This window comes from Loxodonta africana, chromosome 6 (genome assembly GCF_030014295.1).
Source record: "Loxodonta africana isolate mLoxAfr1 chromosome 6, mLoxAfr1.hap2, whole genome shotgun sequence".
Classification (NCBI taxonomy): domain Eukaryota; kingdom Metazoa; phylum Chordata; class Mammalia; order Proboscidea; family Elephantidae; genus Loxodonta; species Loxodonta africana.
The window spans coordinates 50,673,938-50,694,792 of NC_087347.1; the positions used below are offsets into that span (position 1 = coordinate 50,673,938).

Genomic DNA, 20,855 nt, shown 5'->3' on the forward strand with positions numbered 1-20,855 from the left:
TTCAAGCTGAAACTGAAGAAAATCACAGTAAGTCCACGAAAGCCAAAATATGACCTTGAGTATATCTCACCTGAATTTAGAGACCATCCGAAGAATAGATGGGATGCATTGAACACTAGTGACCGAAGACCAGACAAGTTGTGGAATGACATCAAGGACATCATCCATAAAGAAAGCAAGAGGTCATTAAAAAGACAGGAAAGAAAGAAAAGACCAAGATGGATGTCAGTGGAGACTCTGAATCTTGCTCTCAAACGTCCAGCAGCTAAAGCAAAAGGAAGAATTGTTGAAGTAAAAGATCTGAACAGATTTCAAAGGGCGGCTCGAGAAGACAAAGTATTATAATGACATTTACAAAGAGCTGGAGATGGAAAACCAAAAGGGAAGAACATGCTTGGCATTTCTCAAGCTGAAAGAACTGAAGAAAAAATTCAAGCCTCGAGTTGCAATAGTGAAGGATTCCATGGGGAAAATATTAAACGACGCAGAAAGCATCAAAAGAAGATGGAAGGAATACAGAGTCATTATACCAAAAAGAATTAGTCGATGTTCAACCACTTCAAGAGGTGGCATATGATCAGGAACCGATGGTACTGAAGGAAGAAAGTCCAAGCTGCTCTGAAGGCATTGGCGAAAACCAAGGCTCCAGGAATTGATGGAATATCAATTGAGATGTTTCAACAAAGAAATGCAGCACTGGAGGTGCTCACTCGTCTATGCCAAGAAATATGGAAGACAGCTGCCTGGCCAACTGACTGGAAGAGATCCATATTTATGCCTATTCCCAAGAAAGGTGATCCAGCCGAATCTGGAAATTATAGAACAATATCATTAATATCACATGCGAGCAAAATTTTGGTGAAGATCATTCAAAAACGGCTGCAGCAGTATATCGACAGGGCACTGCCAGAAATTCAGGCCGGTTTCAGAAGAGGACGTGGAACCAGGGATATCATTGCTGATGTCAGATGGATCCTGGCTGAAAGCAGAGAATACCAGAGGGATGTTTACCTGTGTTTTATTGACTATACAAAGGCATTTGACTGTGTGGATCATAACAAACTAGGGATAACATTGTGAAGAATGGGAATTCCAGAACACTTAATTGTGCTCATGAGGAACCTTTACATAGATCAAGAGGCAGTTGTTCAGACAGAACTAGGGGATACTGGTTGGTTTAAAGTCAGGAAAGGTATGCGTCAGGGTTGTATTCTTTCACCATACCTATTCAATCTGTATGCTGAGCAAATAATCCGAGAAGCTGGACTATATGAAGAAGAACAGCGCATCAGGATTGGAGGAAGATTCATTAACAACCTGTGTTATGCAGATGACACAACCTTGCTTCCTGAAAGTGAAGAGGACTTGAAGCACTTACTAATGAAGATCAAAGACCACAGCCTTCAGTATGGATTACATCTCAACATAAAGAAAACAAAAATCCTCACAACTGGACCAATGAGCAACGTCATGATAAACGGAGAAAAGATTGAAGTTGTCAAGGATTTCATTTTACTTGGATCCACAATCAACAGCCATGGAAGCAGCAGTCAAGAAATTAAAAGATGCATTGCATTGGGCAAATCTGCTGCAAAGGACCTCTTCAAAGTGCTGAAGAGCAAGGGTATCACCTTGAAGACTAAGGTGCACTTGACCCTAGCCATGGTATTTTCAATTGCATCATATGCATGTGAAAGCTGGACAATGAATAAGGAAGACTGAAGAAGAATTGATGCCTTTGAATTGTGGTGTTGGCAAAGAATATTGAATATACCATGGACTGCCAGAAGAATGAACAAATCTGTCTTAGAAGAAGTACAGCCAGAATGCTCCTTAGAGGCAAGGATGGGGAGACTGTGTCTTACATACTTTGGACATGCTGTCCGGAGGGATCAGTCCCTGGAGAAGGATATTATGCTTGGCAGAGTACAGGGTCAGCAGAAAAGAGGAAGACCCTCAACAAGGTGGATTGACAAAGTGTCTGCAACAATGAGCTCAAGCATAACAATAATTTTAAGGGTGGCTCGGGACCAGGCAGTGCTTCGTTCTGTTGCAAATAGGGCCGCTATGAGCTGGAAACCACTCGATGGCACCTAATAACAACAACAACATTTAATTCTAGCAGTCTTATTGCAGAAACACATTTAAGAGCAATAAATGCTGGGGAAAAGGAACATTGAGACAAGAATGTCTTAACACCTAATCATTTTTTATTCCAGCCATAGATGTCTGACTCATCATTTATCTGGCCATTTATTCAGAATTCCTTTACTCTTAATATACTCAGAACGGCAGGTTGTTGCATGCCTGAGGGAATTTAACAACTTCCTGCTAAATTGTTTAGTTTATTGTTTCCTTAATTTTATAGGCCCTTAAAAAATAGCTTCTCTGTAATATATCACTGTATTTCATGCCTAAAAAAAAGGTACCAATAAATAGAAGTTTGAGTCCCTGCTCTTATAAAATTCAAAACATAGTGAATTAGCCTCACAAACATACCTAGAAGGAAAAGTAATTGTGTTCAAACCAAGGCTTCGAACTAGTTCTTTCCAGTTCGAACCCCTACTGAGAATTTGGATTTCTCCCCCAGGTATACTGAATCAGAACCTACATTTTAACAAGATCCCCAAGTGATTTTCATGTATAAAACATTTCGAGAACCGCTGCCATCCCAGTGGTTCTTAGAGTTGGTCCCTAACCAGCACCCTTAGCATCACCTGGGAACTTGTTAGAAATGCAGATTCTCAGCAGGGGTTCAAACCTACTATTAGAAGTTGGTTCAAATTAATTTGTGGGAAGGGAGTGAAGGGGCGTTTAAGGTGAAGATAGGCAAATAAAGAGGAAGTGCATGGACACGGACTGTACAGTCACTCTGTGCCACTGCTGGGTTCCAGAAACTGTCTTTTACATTTAGTCTCAAAAACAGCCCTGTTCCACAAGTACTATCATTGCTGCCATTATACAAGAGCAGAAACTAAGGCTTTGTTGTTGTTGTTAGGTGCCACCAAGTCAGTTCCAACTCATACCAACCCTTTGTACAACAGAACAAAACATTGCCTGGTCCATCCTCAGAGTTGTTGCAATGTTTGAGCCCATTGTTGCAGCCACTGTGTCAGTCCATCTCATTGAGTGCTTTCCTCATTTTTGCTGACCCTCTGCTTTACCAAGCATTAAGTCCTTCTCCAGGGACTCCTGATAACTTGTCCAAAGTACATGAGACGAAGTCTCGCTATCCTCCCTTCTAAGGAGCATTCCGGCTGTACTTCTTCCAAGACAGATTGTTTGTTCTTCTAGAGGTCCTTGGCATATCCAATATTCTTCACCAACACCATAATTCAAAGGCATCAATTCTTCTTTGGTCTATTTTGGGTTTGTTTTCATTGGCCTGTCTAATTTTTGACTGAAGGATGAACCTCAGGAGTGACTTCAAGTACTGAGTTAAAAGGCTATGGAGGGGTGGGGTGGGGGGCATACTCTCAGGGTTTTTGCAGTCTCTGTCAGACTAGTAAGTCTGGTCATTTTTGTTTGTAAGTTAGAATTTTGTTCTACATTTTTCTCCTGCTCTGTCTGGGACCCTCTACTGTGATCCCTGTTAGAGCAGTTGGTGGTGGTAGCTGGATACCATGTAGTTGTGCTGGACTCAGTCTGGTGGAGGCTGTGGTAGTTGTGGTCCATTAGTCCTTTAGACTAATCTTTCCCTTGTGTCTTTGGTTTTCTTCATCTCCCTTTCTCCAGACAGGGTAGAACCAGTGGAGTATCTTAGATGGCTGATCACAAACTTTAAGACCCCAGATGCAACTCACCAAAGTAGGATGTAGAATATTTTCTTTATAAAATATGTTATGCCAATTGAGCTAGATGTCCCCTGAGACCATGATCCCTAGCCCTCAGCCCACTATTTCGGTCCCTCAGGGAGTTTGGATGTGTCTGTGAAGCTTCCAGAAACCCTGGTAGTGCAGTGGTTAAGTACTATGGCTGCTAACCAAAGGTTCGGCAGTTCAAATCCACCAGGTGCTCCTTGGAAACTCCATGGGGCATTTCTCCTCTGTCCTGTAGGGTTGCTATGAGTTGGAATCAACTCCATGACAATGGGTTTGGTTTGGTTTTTTATGAAGCTTCTGTGACCTTGTCTTGGTCAAGTTGTGCTGACTTCCCCAGTATTGTGTACCGTCTTACGCTTCACCAAAGTTACCACTTGTCTATTGTCTAGTTAGTGTTTTTCTGTCCACACCCCTCCCCTTCCTAGTAACCATCAAAGATTGTTTCTTTCTGTGTGTAAACCTTTTGATGAGTTTTTATAATAGTGGTCTCATATAGTATTTGTCCTTTTGTGATTGACTTATTTCACTCAGATAATGCCCTCCAGTTGTCAGGGATTTCATTTTACTTGGATCTACAATCAACACCCATGGAAGCAGCAGTCAAGAAATCAAAAGACACATTGTACTCGATAAATCTGCTGCAAAAGACCTCTATAAAATGTTGAAAAGCAAAGATGTCACCTTGAAGACTAAGGTGCATCTGACCCAAACCATGGTATTTTCAATCACCTTATATGCATGCGAAAGCTGGACAATGAATAAGGAAGACCAAAGAAGAATTTTTTTGAAATTTTGTGAATTGTGGTGTTGTTGAAGAATATTGAATGTACCATGGACTGTCAAAAGAACAAACAAATCTGTCTTGGAAGAAATACAACCAGAATGCTCCTTAGAAGCAAGGATGGAGAGAGTAGGTCTCACATACTTTGGACATGTTATCAAGAGGTGCTTAGTTCCTGGAGAAGGTTATCATGCTTTATAAAGTAGAGGGTCAGTGAAAAAGAGGAAGACCCTCAATGAGATGGATTAACACAGCAGCTACAAGAATGGGCTTAAGCATAACAACGATTGTGAGGATGGCACAGGACCGGGCAGTGTTTCATTTCATTGTACATAAGGTCGCTATGAGTCTGAACCAACTTGATGGCACCTAACAACAACAAATGCTCTCCAGATTCATCCATGTTGTAAGATTATTTCTCAGATTCATCATTGTTCTTTACTGTTGTGTAGTATTCCATTGTATGTGTGTACCATAGTTACCATAGTTTGTTTATCCAGTCATCTGTTGATGGGCACTAAGGTTGTTTCCATTTTTTTGCTAGTGAATAATGCTGTAATGAACATGGGTGTGCATATGTCTGTTAGTGTAATGGCTCTTATTTCTCTAGGATATATTCCTAGGAGTGGGATAGCTGGATCATATGGTATTTCTATTTCTAGCTTTCTAAGGAAGTGCCATGTCATTTTCCAAAATGGTTGTACCATTTTATATTCCCACCAGCAGCACATGAGAGTTCCAAGCTCCTCCCAGCCTCTCCAACATTTGGTATCATTTGACTTCTTGACTGCTGCTTGCCTGGGCATTGATCATGGATGCAATTAAATGAAATTCTTGACAACTGCAATATTTTCTCCATTTATCATAATGTTGGTTATTGGTCCAGTTGTGAGGATTTTTGTTTTCTTTATGTTATGTAATCCATACTGAAAGGTGTAGTCTTTGATCTGCATCAGCAAGTGCTTCAAGTCCTCTTTGCTTTCAGCAGGCAAAGTTGTGTCATCTGCATATTGCAGGTTGTTAATGAGTCTTCTTCCAATCCTGATGCCATGCTCTTCTTCTTAATAACTTGAGTAAGTTCTCATAGCTAGTTACTGGCTAGTAGCTAGGACATCTGGCTTTCAAGCCTGCAAGCTTAATTGCTTTCCTTATGGCTTACTTAGTGTTTCGATAGGAGAAGTAAGAAAACATCATTAAATTTCCAAGGAAAGTATTTAATTCAGATGCAAGAATATACTTTTTTTTTTCTAATATCATTGTGATAAAAGATAGGAAGTGGTGTTTGACTGAAATCTGAGCAGTACTGACGATGTTCCTCAATTATATGTTTCTGAGCTTACCTGAAAGATTGAGTTTATAAAAGGCATTGCCTAAAGTTTGTAAACTAGCTAATAGCCAAGACCAAACTGTTGAATTGCCAATCATTATACACTGAACATAGACATTGTACATGGTAGCTGATATATCTTTTCACAGTGATTTGCTAATTTAACTGAAAACTGCTCTTATTAAAAAAGGTCAGATATTAAAAATCCAATATTATCTTGAAAATGGTGGAACAGGTATAAAGCTCAATTTATCTAAAGATCAATAAAGACTATTTAGTGTTACAAGATCATACAGTAAAGAGAAATCTATTTAGCCATCAGCTAAATAAACCATCATATTGAATACTAAAGTACTAGCCCTGGCTTGATTTATAATAACTGATAGATACTAAGCTGATAAAAATTAGCTAAATCATAAATTTTATTATTTTGTACACACACACACATTTTCACTGATAAACACACATACCCACAAATTAAAAAAATAAATAAAACCATTGCTGTCGAGTTGATTCCGACTTGTAGTGACCCTATAGGACAGAGTAGAACTGCCCCATAAGGCTTACAAGGAGCGGCTGGTGGATTTAAGCTGCTGACCTTTTGGTTAGCAGCTGTAGCTCTTAACCACTGCACCACCACGGCTCCACAAATTAGCCTTTATCATTCCAGTTTTTTTCCTTCCTACTTAGCTAGTAACCAGAAAGAAAATGAGAATCCATGGTATGATTTGGAGAAATGGTAAGACCATAGATCCCACATGAGAACAGCCTGGGCTAGAACCAAAGATTCTTTCCGATCTCTACCCCTCCACCAGTCTCTCTTCTTTATACACACTTTAGTGTGTGCCTTTTTCTGGGTGCTGGGCTCATAAAGACGACAACCTCATTTACCTAAGATTAAATTAAAACTTGAGAAGGACATTTTGAAGGTTGCCATGCCATGGTAAGCTTATGTATTATGTACTTGGCATCCTACAATCTAGATATATTTGCCTAAGATTCATCTTATCTGAATTAGTACTCCTAGTCATCGACTGAGAGCCCTACACAGTGGGAAGAGGAGCAGAAATAGTGAACAAGAGAGGGATAGCCTATGGATGGCAAAAGGAGTGATTCATAGAATTTGAAGTGGAAAAAAAAAATTTGTTTGTTTTTATGAGTGAGGACCTAGTTAACATCTACCTAATACTCTGTGGAAACCCTGGTGGTGTAGTGGTTAAGTGCCATGGCTGCTAACCAAAAGCTTGGCAGTTTGAATCTACCAGGCACTCTTCGGAAACTCTATGGGGCAGTTCTACGCTCTCCTACAGGGTTGCTATGAGTCGTAATCAACTTGACGGCAACGGGCTTTAACAGTCCATAATTTGTGTTTCCTTAAGGTACTTAACTGACCATGAGAAATAAAAAATGCATTTGAATATCCCCATCACATTTCCTGTAATATTGTCAGGTTGGAGAGAACTTTTATCCTTATCTCTACTTTTCTACGTGTTGGAATGGACTCTTCTGTTCATTCTCTATGCCATTCTCTTTCTTCCCAAACAAAGAATAATCTGATTGTTTACAGCCAGAGATTTACTGGGCTATACTTATAAGCAAGTAGGACTAGGGTATTAAACGTCACTGCTCAGAATGGTAAGTCCTTGAAGTTCTCATGGACCTGTCTATAGGTTCTCCTCTATTTTCTCCTTTCCCATCTATTATTGTGACTGGTCTGTAGGCTTAGGGCTGCCTGCAGGGGTCAGCATGTGCTTTGAAGACCCATCTCTTCCTGAGGTGGCCCACCAATCACATTGTCCAAGGTTCAAACTGTACTTTCTAATTTGGCTTTTTCAGAGTTATACTTTGGCATATATTAGGCAAGTGCTTTGCCAATTAATAAAACTGATATTTTATTCCAACGTATTCTTTTTATCATTTAAAACCCGGAGGGGAGAAAGCATAAATCTTCCCTCCAACTTTCATCACTGGACTATCCACATGTGGCTATTTAAATTTATTAAAATTAAATATTCAGTGCCTCAGTCACCCTAATCAGGTTTCAAGTGCTCAGTAGCCACATGTAGCTAGTCGCCACCATATTGGGCAGCGTAAACATAGAGCCTTTCATCACTGCAGAAAGTCCTGTTGGACATCAATGCTCCAGCAGACGTGAGTACTTGATATGCTGGTTTCCAAAGTGCTTTTACTTTTATTAGCTGATTTGAGTCTAACAGCTCTACAAAGCAGGCATTCTCTATCACAAATCTCTGTCAGGCCCTGAGGTTAGATGAATTGCTCAGTTGCACAAATTAGGAACTAAAACTTGTGTCTTCCTGCTCGCAGTATTGCCTCCCTTCACATCTGTGCAACATCTATAATGAATATTTGCATGTGCAAACACCAGTAGTCAATGCATGAGGCTTTACACAAAAGTACAGCCAGAGAAAGTACCCTGCATTTCATGAATTTCCTAATCCATGTTCATCTTCAGCTGTTACTGTGTGACATTACTTTCTAAAGGAGTTCATCCGTGTGTCCTCCCATTATACAGACTAAGGAGAGGTCTTGGCAGAATGGTATTTTGTGCATATGCTGCCTAGTAGCCGCTGGGATCCCTATAATTATAGTCTTTTTCTTGCAGCTTTTTTTCATGGCCTCTGACAACATATTTTAATAGTCACTGGCAAATCTGATACAGCACTTAAAAAAATTGAGGATTTCCCACAGGCTAATTTAAAATTTCTTAAATATCTTCTCTTCTATTTAGTTTTAGAAGCAACCCCTAATTTTACCATTGCATGAATTCACTAGACAAAGTACAGATGTCCTTGAAATATGGCCCTAAAACGAAGCACTCAGGAAAAGATGCTCTCTATCATTAGCCATCACAGAGATGCAAATCAAAACCATGATGATACCAAACACCTTGCGGGACCAAGTTGCTGGGCTGAGGGCTAGGACCATGGTCTCGGGGGACATTTAGGTCAACTGGCATAACATATTTCGTAAAGAAAATGATCTACATTCTGCTTTGATGAGTAGTGTCTGGGGTCTTAAAAGCTTGTGAGGGGCCATGTAAGGTACAACTATTGGTCTCATCCCATCTGGAGCAAAGGAAAATGAAGAAAACCAAAGACACAAGGAAGCAATTAGTTCAAAGGACTAATGGACCACATGAACCACAGCCTCCACTAGCCTGAGACCAGAACTAGATGGTGTCTGCACCACCAACCGCTCTGACGGGGATCACAATAGATGGTCCTGGACAGAGCAGGAGAAAAATGTAGAACAAAATTCAGATTCACAAAAAAGACCAGACTTACAGTCTGAGACTGGAGGAACCCCTGAGATCTTGGCTCCCTGAACACCCTTCTCACACTCCTGAAGTTCACCTTTCAGCCAAATATTAGACAGGTCTATAAAACAGTAATACCCGTGAGGAATATGCTCCTTAGAACCATCAAGTATTCATTATCAGGTGGGTAACACCTGCCCAAAAGCAAAGATGAGAAGGCAGGAAGAGGCCAGAAAATTGGGTGAATGAACAGAAACGAGGAACCTGGGGTGGAAAGGGGAAGAGTGCTGACACATTACAATCAGTGTCATAAAACAACTTGTGTATAAATCATTGAATGGGAAACTAATTTGCTCTGTAAACTTCTACCTGAAGCACAACGAAATGTTGCCAAAAAAAACCCCCAAAGCACTCAGAAAATTTTGTTTTAGAACAAGCCTTAGGCTGCTAACCTCTTATCATCTGCATAGCATTCACATGTAGGAATTATAGATTCGGAGCGCAATCAATATGCATATTGAAAGTGTTGTAATCAACCCGTTTCTTTTACAATTAGGTGTTTTCATTTATGGATTGTTTCTGGATGGCGCTTCCTGGAATAGAAAGATCAAGAAACTTGCAGAATCCCATCCCAAAATTCTTTATGATACAGTGCCTGTGGTTAGTATTTTCTAATAATACATGGGGATGAGGGAAGCTATAATACACACACACACAAACACACACACGTTCAGTATATATGTATATTGACCTAAAAATGTGAAACTTAAAAAGATTGAAAGATTCCTACATGAAGACCATCTGCCTGAAAAGTTACTTTTTGTAGGCACCTGTCTTCAGCAGGAGCAGATTAAATTATAGAAGTTTCCACCTGTTACTGCATCATGAGATAATGGCTGGATATTTTCAATCATTTTGAAAGGGAGGAGTGGGATGGTGGTAAAATACAGGCTGTGGGATTTACTTGAATTGTTTGGGGGCTGTGGAAGCAGCTCAAAGACAGGCAGAAATCCTTCAGAGCAGCTATTACAGGCACAGTGAGGGGCCAGCTGACTGCCAAGTGGGAGAAAACTATCACACACGCACACTGTGAGCAGAGAAGTTTCAAATGTGAGACCCAAATTGGAAGTCTCAGGGCAAATGTCTGCAATTTCAGTAGTCTGGGATTGGGCAGTTTTTCTTTCACCTGGGAACTTGCAGTGAGTGGCAGCAAGCAGTTGTTTATAAATGGATAATGATTCTTCTGAATAAGTAAGTCCACTAATAAGAAATTAAAAAAAAAAAAAACATTCGGAAAATCCATTTTTAGGTTGAAATACATCTAGTTTTCAAGTGTTATGAGTCCTTTTACTGTAGCTGTATCTGCAAGGCTGCTTCGTGGATCCCCCTATGATAAAGACTCTGGATTCTACAATCATGAGAAATACAGACCACCTTTCTTTGCTCCTTCAGTTTGTTTTGACCTGAGAAACTTAAAAGATGGCTCCGAACAACGGGCTGTCAAACTGTATTACTTCAAGGACCGCTACTATTATTAGTACAGGAAAAATAAATTCAACTAAATGCTAAAACAAAGCATCGTATTCCATCTTTATAGTTAAAGGCTTGTTCGTTACTCATATTCAGAGATCAACTTCCCTCAAAATCCACCCATTTTTGAGATTAGGTGAGGCTCACCAGTGAGTTGTACACAATATTCTAGAATCTTGGCTAATGACTCTGAAATGAATATGGGCTTATTGCATAAAGGAATGTGACTCCATTTAAAACAGCATTCATCTACATTTCCTTTAAAACAGTTGCCTAAAATGTGGGGAGCGGGGGAAGAGCGAGTGCCATCTAGTTATTAGCCATTGATAAAAATGCCTTAAGAATTCTCGGGGATGACTGGCCACCAATTTATAAGACATATTCTTTTAGTAACAATAGTGGCAGTTCTCTGTCCTTTGAAAGTGTATCTTTTTGGTTGTTTTAAGTGCCAAAAGTCATCCCCATTAAGTATGGTGGAGGTGATGAATAAGGTAATCAGTTTCCTGATAGAGCAGGTGAGAGTGACATGGACTTATTTTCTCCTTTAGCTCCCTAACTGGTTCTGAAGATAGTTCTGAGAGCGCTAAAAAAAAAAAAAAAAAAAAAAGCAATGGCAGCACTGCTGAAAGAAAATGTGGTTCTGAAGATAGTTCTGAGAGCGCTAAAAAAAAAAAAAAAAAAAGCAATGGCAGCACTGCTGAAAGAAAATGTCAGCCACGGTATTAGCAGACATAATTTAACCAATCTTACTTTGACAAGGTATTAGGCTCAAATGGATGTTAAATGTAACAGCCTTTGTTTAAGATGTTTTAAATATTTTCTTCCAGATGTGGCTAAAGCCCTGTAAGAGGTTAGACATACCAAAACGACCAAGTTATGTTGCTCCATTATATAAGACAAGTGAGCGGAGAGGAACATTATCTACCACTGGCCACTCTACAAACTTTGTGATCGCCATGACTCTTCCCTCTGACCATCCCAAGGAGCACTGGATCGGACGGGGTGTAGCACTGTTATGTCAACTTAATTCATAATGAGATGTCATTTCCCTGTTCTTCTTTCTTCTTAGACAGTTGAGTAGAAAGTATATTTTACTTTTTAAGCAATTTTTTTGCTTTAATTCAATTTGACTAGATTTATACTGAATAATGAATTTATTTATGTACAAATGCAGCCTAAATTTTCAATGATTCATGCTTCAGTGTAAGTAAATGTTCTGAAATAAAGACAAAGAAAACACACTGGTATATTTGCTCTATTTGAGTAACTTTATTTTGGGAGAGTTCCATAAGCATTAGGAACATACATAAAATGACACACCACTGTTGACAATGAAAAGAAAAAAAAAACAGCATTTGATCATTTCCAGCTTTACAAATTCTTAAAAAATGATTCAGTTACAACAAAAAAAAGTTTAGATATTTTAGCAAGTTATCACCTTGCAGGACCATAATCACATTTAAGCCACTGACTTACTGGTAATGGAAAAATTTCACACTGCATCTAGTTACTACAATATTTCCAAGCATAATCACAGCTGATTGAATGCAATGTGATATACACCGAAATTCATATGGATGTCACACAGTGACAGCATTGTACAAGTAACATTAATGACCTCCAACAAACGCATGTTAAAATTAGACTGGTCAGGCTAAATGGAATGTTGGAGCCAAAGAGAAATGTAGTGGAATTCAGATTGTCTATAAGACTTGAAAATATACAATAGAATGATGTGGAAACTAAATACTGGTGGAACCCTAACAAAATACTAGCAGCAACTGTTACAGCCCTCTTGAAAGGTTTAAAAAATCCTAGCAAATAAAGATAATACCATTTCTGAGAGAATATAAAACTTGATATACTTCAGCAAACCCATCTGCTTTAAATCAGGCATTTAGACTGGGAGTGTATTCCAGCTGTAGCTTTACGTGAAAGTTTTTAATGAAGCAGATTGAATGCTGGAATGCAGAGTCCTCCTCGGGTGTAAAAACTCCAAAATGAGCTACAGATGTATCTGGTTCAGAAAGCAAGACGTTTGAATCACTCGACGTTGGCAGTACTAAATAAAATACCAGCACCTTTTGGTAGGTTGCTTGAAGTGCCAAGCAATGAGATGAGGACTGTCCTAATTCAGTGCCCAGTGCTGAAAATAATGTAGGTATGACACCCCTACTTGTTACAAGGAGGCCATGGAGAGAGCTAGAAAGACTACTTTCAAATACTAAGCATAAATTAAAAGTACCACCACCTGAATGCCCTTGTTTACAGCCTAAAGAACACTGGCAATCATCTATTAATACCTGGATGCATGTGCTGCTCTCAAAGTTCCGATTTTTGTTTTAAAGTTGATGGAGTTAAGAGGAACAGAACTGGGGAAAGGAGGACGACTAAATGAAAACATTTTAAATGGAATGGAAGAAGTTTGGCTCTTAAATATTTGAACAGTAAGATTTTTTAAAGCAGCTACATTGGTTGCCAAAGCAGATTAAAACAAAGCTAGCTGCACAGTTCAAGTACAGTTTACCTGGCATAAATGAAGACCGTATGGCACAATGTGTAAACGGAAAGCTACATGCATTTGACTAGCACTACAAATTATTCGGTCAAAATTCAGGATTAACATGGCTTGCACTTCTCACAAATCATTCACAATTATGGCAGGAACACAGGGCACCTAAGAGAGACACTAATCCCTATCAGGCACCGACAGCATATCTTGGCACAAAATGATCAAGTGATTTCAGCTTTGTTATTTAAAGACATAGTCCAAGTCACCTGGTACCATGATAGTCATGGTATCCGTGGAGGTTATCCTAGTAATCGTTTTAATTGCCACTTCATATACAGATTATGGACATGGAGAAGTTGGATCTTCTGCTTCACAAACTTAGTGCCAGCCACAGCGTGCGCTTTTGGTTCCAAAGCCAAACTGGGAAAGCAATGCATACGTTCAGAACTGCAATCCCCCAGTCAGGTAACTAGTTAGTACTGTTAAGGCAGGGAAACTGAATACTTCGACCTTGTTTGGGTTCATCATTTTTTGTTTATATTTTAGGGGGTTACAATTTTAAGGAAAAAACATTTTACCACATGCCTCACCACCCCACCAAAAGACCCAAACTAAAACAAAATTAAAGTTAAAAAAAAAAAAAAACCCAAACACCAAGTATATTAATACAAAGGACCATTATGAATCTTTCATTCAACTGAAGCTCACGAAAACATACAATCACAATTTTCAGTAGTTTAGGCTGCAAGTTTAAACACTATGCAAATATATACAAAAATAGTAACTCTAGATTCAAGAATAAGGGCTTTCCCCAATGCTAAATCCATACTCTAACGCAGCCTGAGCTTTCCTCTAATTGCTACAGTCTATTTTATGCAGTTTCCAACTTCTGTCAAGTTGGTCCCTATTACGGTACATATATATGTAGCTGAATTAAAGGGCACTACAATTCATTCTTAAGCACAAACAAGTCTGCCCAAAGTCCATTTAAAATATTTTTAAAGTTTAAATGATTTTTTTGGTTCAATTTCTATTTCTGCATAGCCACAGAAGTTTCTACTAATAAAGAGACTAGTGTTTTATATGATTATTTAAAAAACAGTCTTAATCAAACCTACATCAACATTGGTTCAAAGAGTCCCATTTTCTCCTTTTTTTATCACAGGCTTTATGTTTTTAAAAGACTCCCTTCACTCAGGGAAAACCGTACTGAGCACCAGTCTTTTGTGGTTAGGCTCAAATCTATGGAAGTTGTAAGTAGTGCAAGCCACTGACTTTTCTTTGAGCAATGTGCATACAGTACAGGGAACAGATGCAAAGCTGCATGGCAACATTCTCGTAACCAACAGTGATTACTGGGAATGGTCAAAACTGAATGTCAAGGACAATTTTGTCTTCATAGAGGGCAATCACCAGCATGATGGCAAATCCAAGCAGCAATCCCAAATTCTGAAGAATGAACTGCCCCACCGGACAAAAGCCATGTTCTTCATTGTCACCATCACCATGCAACATTTCTGGAAGCTGAAAAAAAGAACATCTTAATAAGCAGTTTTATATAATACTTTAGCTCAAATATTTTTAAAAAACATTTTCCTACTTAAGAAAACTAATGACTAAAGTGTTAACTACAAACAAAATGCTGATTTTATTGATCACAACGCTAACCATAAGACATGTTTTAGTCAAACACGGAGAAAGAAATTTTATACTTTGTCTATATATGAATACTGAATCTGTTCCCTTCCTGCCTCCTAGCAAACACACAAAATATATGTATTAGTCATTTTTAATTAGTTAAATTCCACTGACCTTATTAATTCTGACATTTTATTTCATACTAAAGTATAACGTAAATTATCGCCAATAAAACTCAGAAATGATTACCGCAAGTGTCACATTTATTGATAAATATTAAGCTTTCTGAGAAAGTAAGATTCCTTTCGGGGATACCTAATTCAAAACTGGATTATTACTTCACTCTTTTCCATTTGAAATTCTCATTTCCAGTGCATATGACAGCAAGGATAGGCATTTAGAGACAATTCCATATTGGCATCTCTATGCCTCTAAGCCATTACTTTCCTTCCAAGGTAGAAAACAGTGTATCAAAGCTATCGAAAAGAACTGGCACCAAGTCCTGCTGTGAGGCTGCCCTCACAGTGACCTACTCTCTCAATACTGATAAAGTTCAAAATATTTCGAAATTTTTCAATTCTTTAAAGGAATAGCGCTTTGAAAGGTTTAATGATCATTTAACTCCTAAAGCATAAGCAATGCTATGTAGTATTATGTTAAGAGTAATCCACGAACTACAAAAAATTAAATGGTTCTCTAAGTAAGTAGGACGTACTGAGGATGAAATGCCTTTGCGTTATTATAAGTGTAAGTTCTTTCCACCCAAACCTAATCGAAATTGTGAAAGAACTGCCACTTCTAGTTTTCACTTTCACATTTCTGCAATCAATATCTACAAAAAATGACATTGATTTGCTACTCTTAGACACTAGGCTTTACTCCAAACAGTATCACAGTGCTTTTGGGTTTAGAGAGGACAAATGTAGTAGTGTTTAGTCTATAATGCCTGCCTAGGAAGAAACGTCATTATAAAAGTTGTTAAATAATGAGTACAATTAATCCAACCAGCATGCTCTGCTGAACAGTGCTGAAGTATATTCAACAATTTCCTGAGGGTCATATTTATAAGAACTACCACATGCTGGTCATTTACTTTGTTTAAAAGTCTATGGAAGTGGTGTACAATGGCTTATTATACATGTATGAGGCCATTATTCCTGTCGAAAGTTCTCACCAAATTACTTTATCAAATCAACAAATGGTCTGTGATAGGGGTTGGCAAACTGCAAATTCAGCCGCCTATTCATTTACACACTGTCTGTGGCTGCTTTTGCACTGCAAGAGCAGAGCTCAGTTAGTTGTAGCAGAGACCACACTGCTACGGGGCTGCTACAAACACGACTGTTTCTAAACAGGTATAGATAACAGAGGGTGAGTAGAAGTGGTGATTGGAACTTGTGGAAGGTGTCTTGACAGCTTCAGTGGTCTCCATGAAATAGGAAGTAAGGTTACCGGCCGAGCATGACGATAGGAAATGAGGTACTAGAAGTCTGAGAAGAAAGGGAGGAAATGGCTACCTCTAAGCAACAGAATATAAATAATTTCTATTTTATTTTTGTTTCTATTTTCTAAACTTTCTACAATGAATAGGCATTACTTTTTTATGATTAAAATTCTAGGTTTTATAATTTTGAAATGAGACTACCTTACAGCTCCTACAAGGAAGAAAAGTGAATGTAATACCTATTTAAAAAAAGAAAAAAACTAACCAAATCTCTAGGATTTCCGTAAATAACACTGTCTAACATTTTTGGAAATTAAAGTAAAATTAAAATAAAGGTATTTATTAGTGCTTAGATTAGGAAACCCTGGTGGCTTAGTGGTTAAGTGCTACAGCTGCTAACCAAAAGGTCGGCAGTTCAAATCAGCCAGGTGCTCCTTGGAAACTCTATGGGGCAGTTCTACTTTGTCCTATAGGGTCACTATGAGTCAGAACTGACTCAACAGCAATGGGGTTTTTTTGATTAGATTTATTAACTTTTAACTACAGTTAGATATAAGGGAAATTACAAAAATCCCTTGGAATATGCCATGTCCTACAGAAGACTGGCTTATCTAACAGGTGTAGTGTTTATTTCTTTGCCATAAAACAAGCTCAAAGAATTATTCTATTAACAACATTACAAAATCCCCAAAGTAGTATATTTCTGTAATTGTATCTCTAAAAACTACTGATGATGATTTTGAACGCTAATATCATTTGGTCAGAAACTTTCAGCATTTAAACTGGCTTCCAAAGAAGGAATCCTCCCATTTGAATGTCTTTTCTTGATAGATTATTCAGGATATCATTTTAAAATGGGTTATATTTTTTTTAATATAGCATGGCTTCCAAACCACTTCCCAAGATTTCTTCCATTTTTGCAAGCTGGAAAATTTAATTGAGGTTTAGTCCACAACAAAAATATAAAATATCTCACCATATCCACCAAGGCTACATAGAGGAACATGCCGGCCGTGATTGCAAAGATCCAAAGTGTGATGTTATTGGCATACTGCCCAACAGCTGTGCCTATCAGCATGCCTATGTAAGCCATCATGGCAGAGAGGAGGTTATAAACAATTGCTTGTTTTACAGTCATGCCTGCTTTAAGAAGAACTGCAAAATCACCTGCAATGAAGACATATTGTGAAAGTTTTAAAACCACACAATTTAAAACACAAATTTGAATGGAGAAAGCCAATAAGAAACAATATTAAGAATGGCACAAAAAGACACAGCTTTAATAACTGATGTTACATAAAATTTATTCTTTAGTAAATTAAACCTTAACACATTCAAACAACTGGATGGATTTCAAAAACATAATGCCAAAAGAAAACAGACACAATAGGATTCCATTTATACGGCATTCTCAAAAGACAAAACTATAGTGATGGAGAACATGTCAGTGGTTGCCAGAAGCAGGGATGGGGAAGGATGTAACTACAAAGGAATAGCACGAAAGAGTAAGATACTGGCACGTTGCATTATTTATCTCTGTTCCAACAAATTACTGCAAACCACACGTTAGGTGCTGTCAAGCCGGTTCCAACTCATAGGAACCCTATGTACAACTGAACGTCATTGCTAAGTTTGAGCCCATTGTTGCAGCCGCTCTGTCAGTCCATCTCCTTGAGGGTCTTCCTTTTTCACTGATCCTCTATTTTACCAAGCATGATGTCCTTTTCCAGGGACTGGTCCCTCCCAATACCAGGTTCAAAGTAGGTGGGACAAAGTCTCGCCATCCTCCCTTCTAAGGAGCATTCTGGCTGTACTTCTTCCAAGACAGATTTGTTCATTCTTCTGGCAGCCCACGGTATATTCAATGTTCTTCCCCAATGCCATAATTCAAATGTATCAATTCTTCGTTTGTCTTCCCTATTCACTGTCTAGCTTTCACATGCATGAAGTGACTCAAAATACCATGGTTTGGGACAGGCGCACCTTAAGTTTTCAAGGTAACATCTTTGCTTTCTTAACACTTTAAAGAGGTCTTTTGTAGCACATCTGCCTAATGCAATGCGTCTTTTGATTTCTTGACTGCTGCTTCTATGGGTATCGATTGTGGATCCAAATAAGATGAAATCCTTGATAACTTCCATCTTTTCTCTGTTTATCATGATATTGCTTATTGGTCCAGTTGTGAAGATTTTTGTTTTGTTCATGTTGAGGTGTAATCCATACTGAAGGCTGTCGTCTTTGATCTTCATCAGTAAATGCCTGGGTCCTGGCCCAAGCAGAAATCTCTAATCCAGCTTTTACCTGAGCTCTGCACTAGGTATCAGTGGCTCACCTAACCATTAATACAAGTAATTCATTTGTCTGACATGTAGCTACCCTTTCTTGTATGTCACTTCCTCAATCAGAAACTACAGAGAGGTAAGTAGTAGTAGGAAAGGAACCATCCCTAATCCCCAAAGCTTCTTGCTTTCAATTCTGTGCCCAAGTGGATCCTTGGGGGCTAGGACAATTCAATAAAACCACACTCAATCGTAACGTGGCCTGATATACTCCATTTACAGAGCTAATGGATAGGGAGGTAGGAAAGGAAGCTGGACGTTTTCCCAGTACACTGTGAGGGTGTATGTGTGCATTAAGTATCCAAGGCTATTATTAAGAAAGTTAAAAAGAAGTGAAACATTACAAATATGAGGCAACTTAATCATATTTAAAAGCTAAAGACAGGCTTGAATTGTATTCCTATAAAATTGGGTTAAAGAAAGTATTTGGCAAGTCAGTGTCTTACTAACACGGGAAAGGTAATTCTAAGATAAAATTGAACCAAGAGAACAAAACAACTGGACTTTATAAAACTCTAGCAGTGTCAGAGATACATAATAGTACTTAAAAAAACCAATCACATACATCAAAATTACTGTGAAAATTTTAAATGCCTGCTATATGCCAGGAACTATGCTAAGTAGTTAGAGAAGGCTGTAAGATACACTATCCACACACAAAGAACCTAGAGTTTAAGAAACAGGACATCTACAAGGGAAATTCACTAAATACCAAAAGAAAGTAGGTGATAAGGTTTAAAGGAAGAAATAATCCAAGGCCTGAGGTACTGAGGATGGTACTGAAGTTGGAGAAAATGACTCACACCACAATAAACTAGGAATAGAGGAGCCAGACAAGCCAAGGAGGAGGACGGTATAACCAAAGGAAGAAATTAGGCACACACACTACATGTCTGGTGAACTGTGTTTAGGTGAAGTGGAAAACATGACAGGATATACTGCAGGTCAGGTTGGAAAGGCAGGCGGAGGCCAAATGTGAAGGCCATTAACAGCAGGACTAATGAACCTCAGCCTTATTTTATATGTAAATGAAGCTATTGGAAGGTTCTAATTACATAAGGAAACCACATTTTAGGAAGCTATATCTGGTAATAAGGCGTATAAGATGGGCTAGAGCAGAATGAACCCAGAGATACAAAGATTATGGAAACTGTCCAAGGAAAAGACAACAGAGGCAATGATATCTTGGTTTAATATCAGGATGTATCTTATAATCACGTCACTTTACACTTGCAATGAGCCATTTTTTGTTTTAAAACCTCTGCAATTTGGATGCATTTTACAACCGAAAAAGTCTTAGAATGTGGTAAAAATTATAAAGTTCTGTTACCTAATTCATGTGGCAGTTCATGACAGAAGACAGCTATGGAAGTACTGATGCCTCCAGTCAATCCAGCACTGAAAGCTGCTCCTGGGAAGGAAAAATATCAGTGGCATTTACTGATTTTTTGTTTTTCCATTTTTATTAATGATTACAAATTCAGTCTCTTTCATCTATCTAAATTAATTTCATAATATATTTGTGACTATTTTGCACAGTAGTTTTTGAACACATAACAAGGTATAACAGGTGTCTGACAGCCAAAGAAAGAGCTACCCAAAAAAGAATAAAGCAAAAAAAAATATTCCCCATCAAATTAATTTCTCTATTTGTATAGCTTTCTAACTCACTAATAGCTTGGGAGTAGTGACAGTTTTCAATGCCCTAATTTAAAGTCTTGTAAGTTTATGATTTTGCTTACTCTTTAATATTTATATTAAAGTAGCTACCATTCTTCACCAAACTTTTCTGGGTCTAAAGTATAAATGGCACAAAATATTATTTGTCTGATGAACCTGCGGATGAGATCTGCAGTATAAATGCATGTGATTCAACTACTAACAGAAGGCATATTCTGAGCATTCACAGGAACTGTGCATTCAAAAATATGCTCTCTGTTCTCTGAAAGAGATTAATAGAGTCTGGATTTCAAAATCATGCACTGATCACGTTAGCAAGATTCTAATAAAATATATTTTAACTTGGTACACTGGATTTTTAACATTACAGGGTTTTTCATCACCTTTTCAAAAATGGGTAAAACTAATTAAATCCAAGATTAAAATTAATCTATTCTCACTCAGGGTTGTGTGAATGTATTTCAAGATATAAATTTTAAGGTACTCTTTTCACTATGTGGCACTGA

General features: G+C 38.3%; 2 protein-coding genes across 5 annotated transcripts in view; one reads left to right on the forward strand and one right to left on the reverse strand.

Annotated features, from left to right (window-relative positions):
- DNAH7 (dynein axonemal heavy chain 7) overlaps positions 1-13,559 on the forward strand; it is a 262,133-nt gene extending 248,574 nt beyond the window's left edge. The window contains exons 64-65 of the mRNA XM_023542658.2: positions 9,763-9,866; positions 11,564-13,559. Of these exons, the coding sequence (XP_023398426.2) occupies positions 9,763-9,866; positions 11,564-11,770 (311 nt within the window). The 3' untranslated portion in view covers positions 11,771-13,559. The remainder of the gene's footprint in view (positions 1-9,762; positions 9,867-11,563) is intronic.
- SLC39A10 (solute carrier family 39 member 10) overlaps positions 12,005-20,855 on the reverse strand; it is a 50,872-nt gene continuing 42,021 nt past the window's right edge. For all 4 annotated transcript variants that reach the window (XM_064286873.1, XM_064286875.1, XM_064286874.1 and 1 more), the window contains exons 8-10: positions 20,000-20,080; positions 17,307-17,497; positions 12,005-14,772 (exon numbers count right to left, since the gene is read on the reverse strand). In XM_064286873.1, the coding sequence (XP_064142943.1) occupies positions 14,614-14,772; positions 17,307-17,497; positions 20,000-20,080 (431 nt within the window). In that variant the 3' untranslated portion in view covers positions 12,005-14,613. The remainder of the gene's footprint in view (positions 14,773-17,306; positions 17,498-19,999; positions 20,081-20,855) is intronic.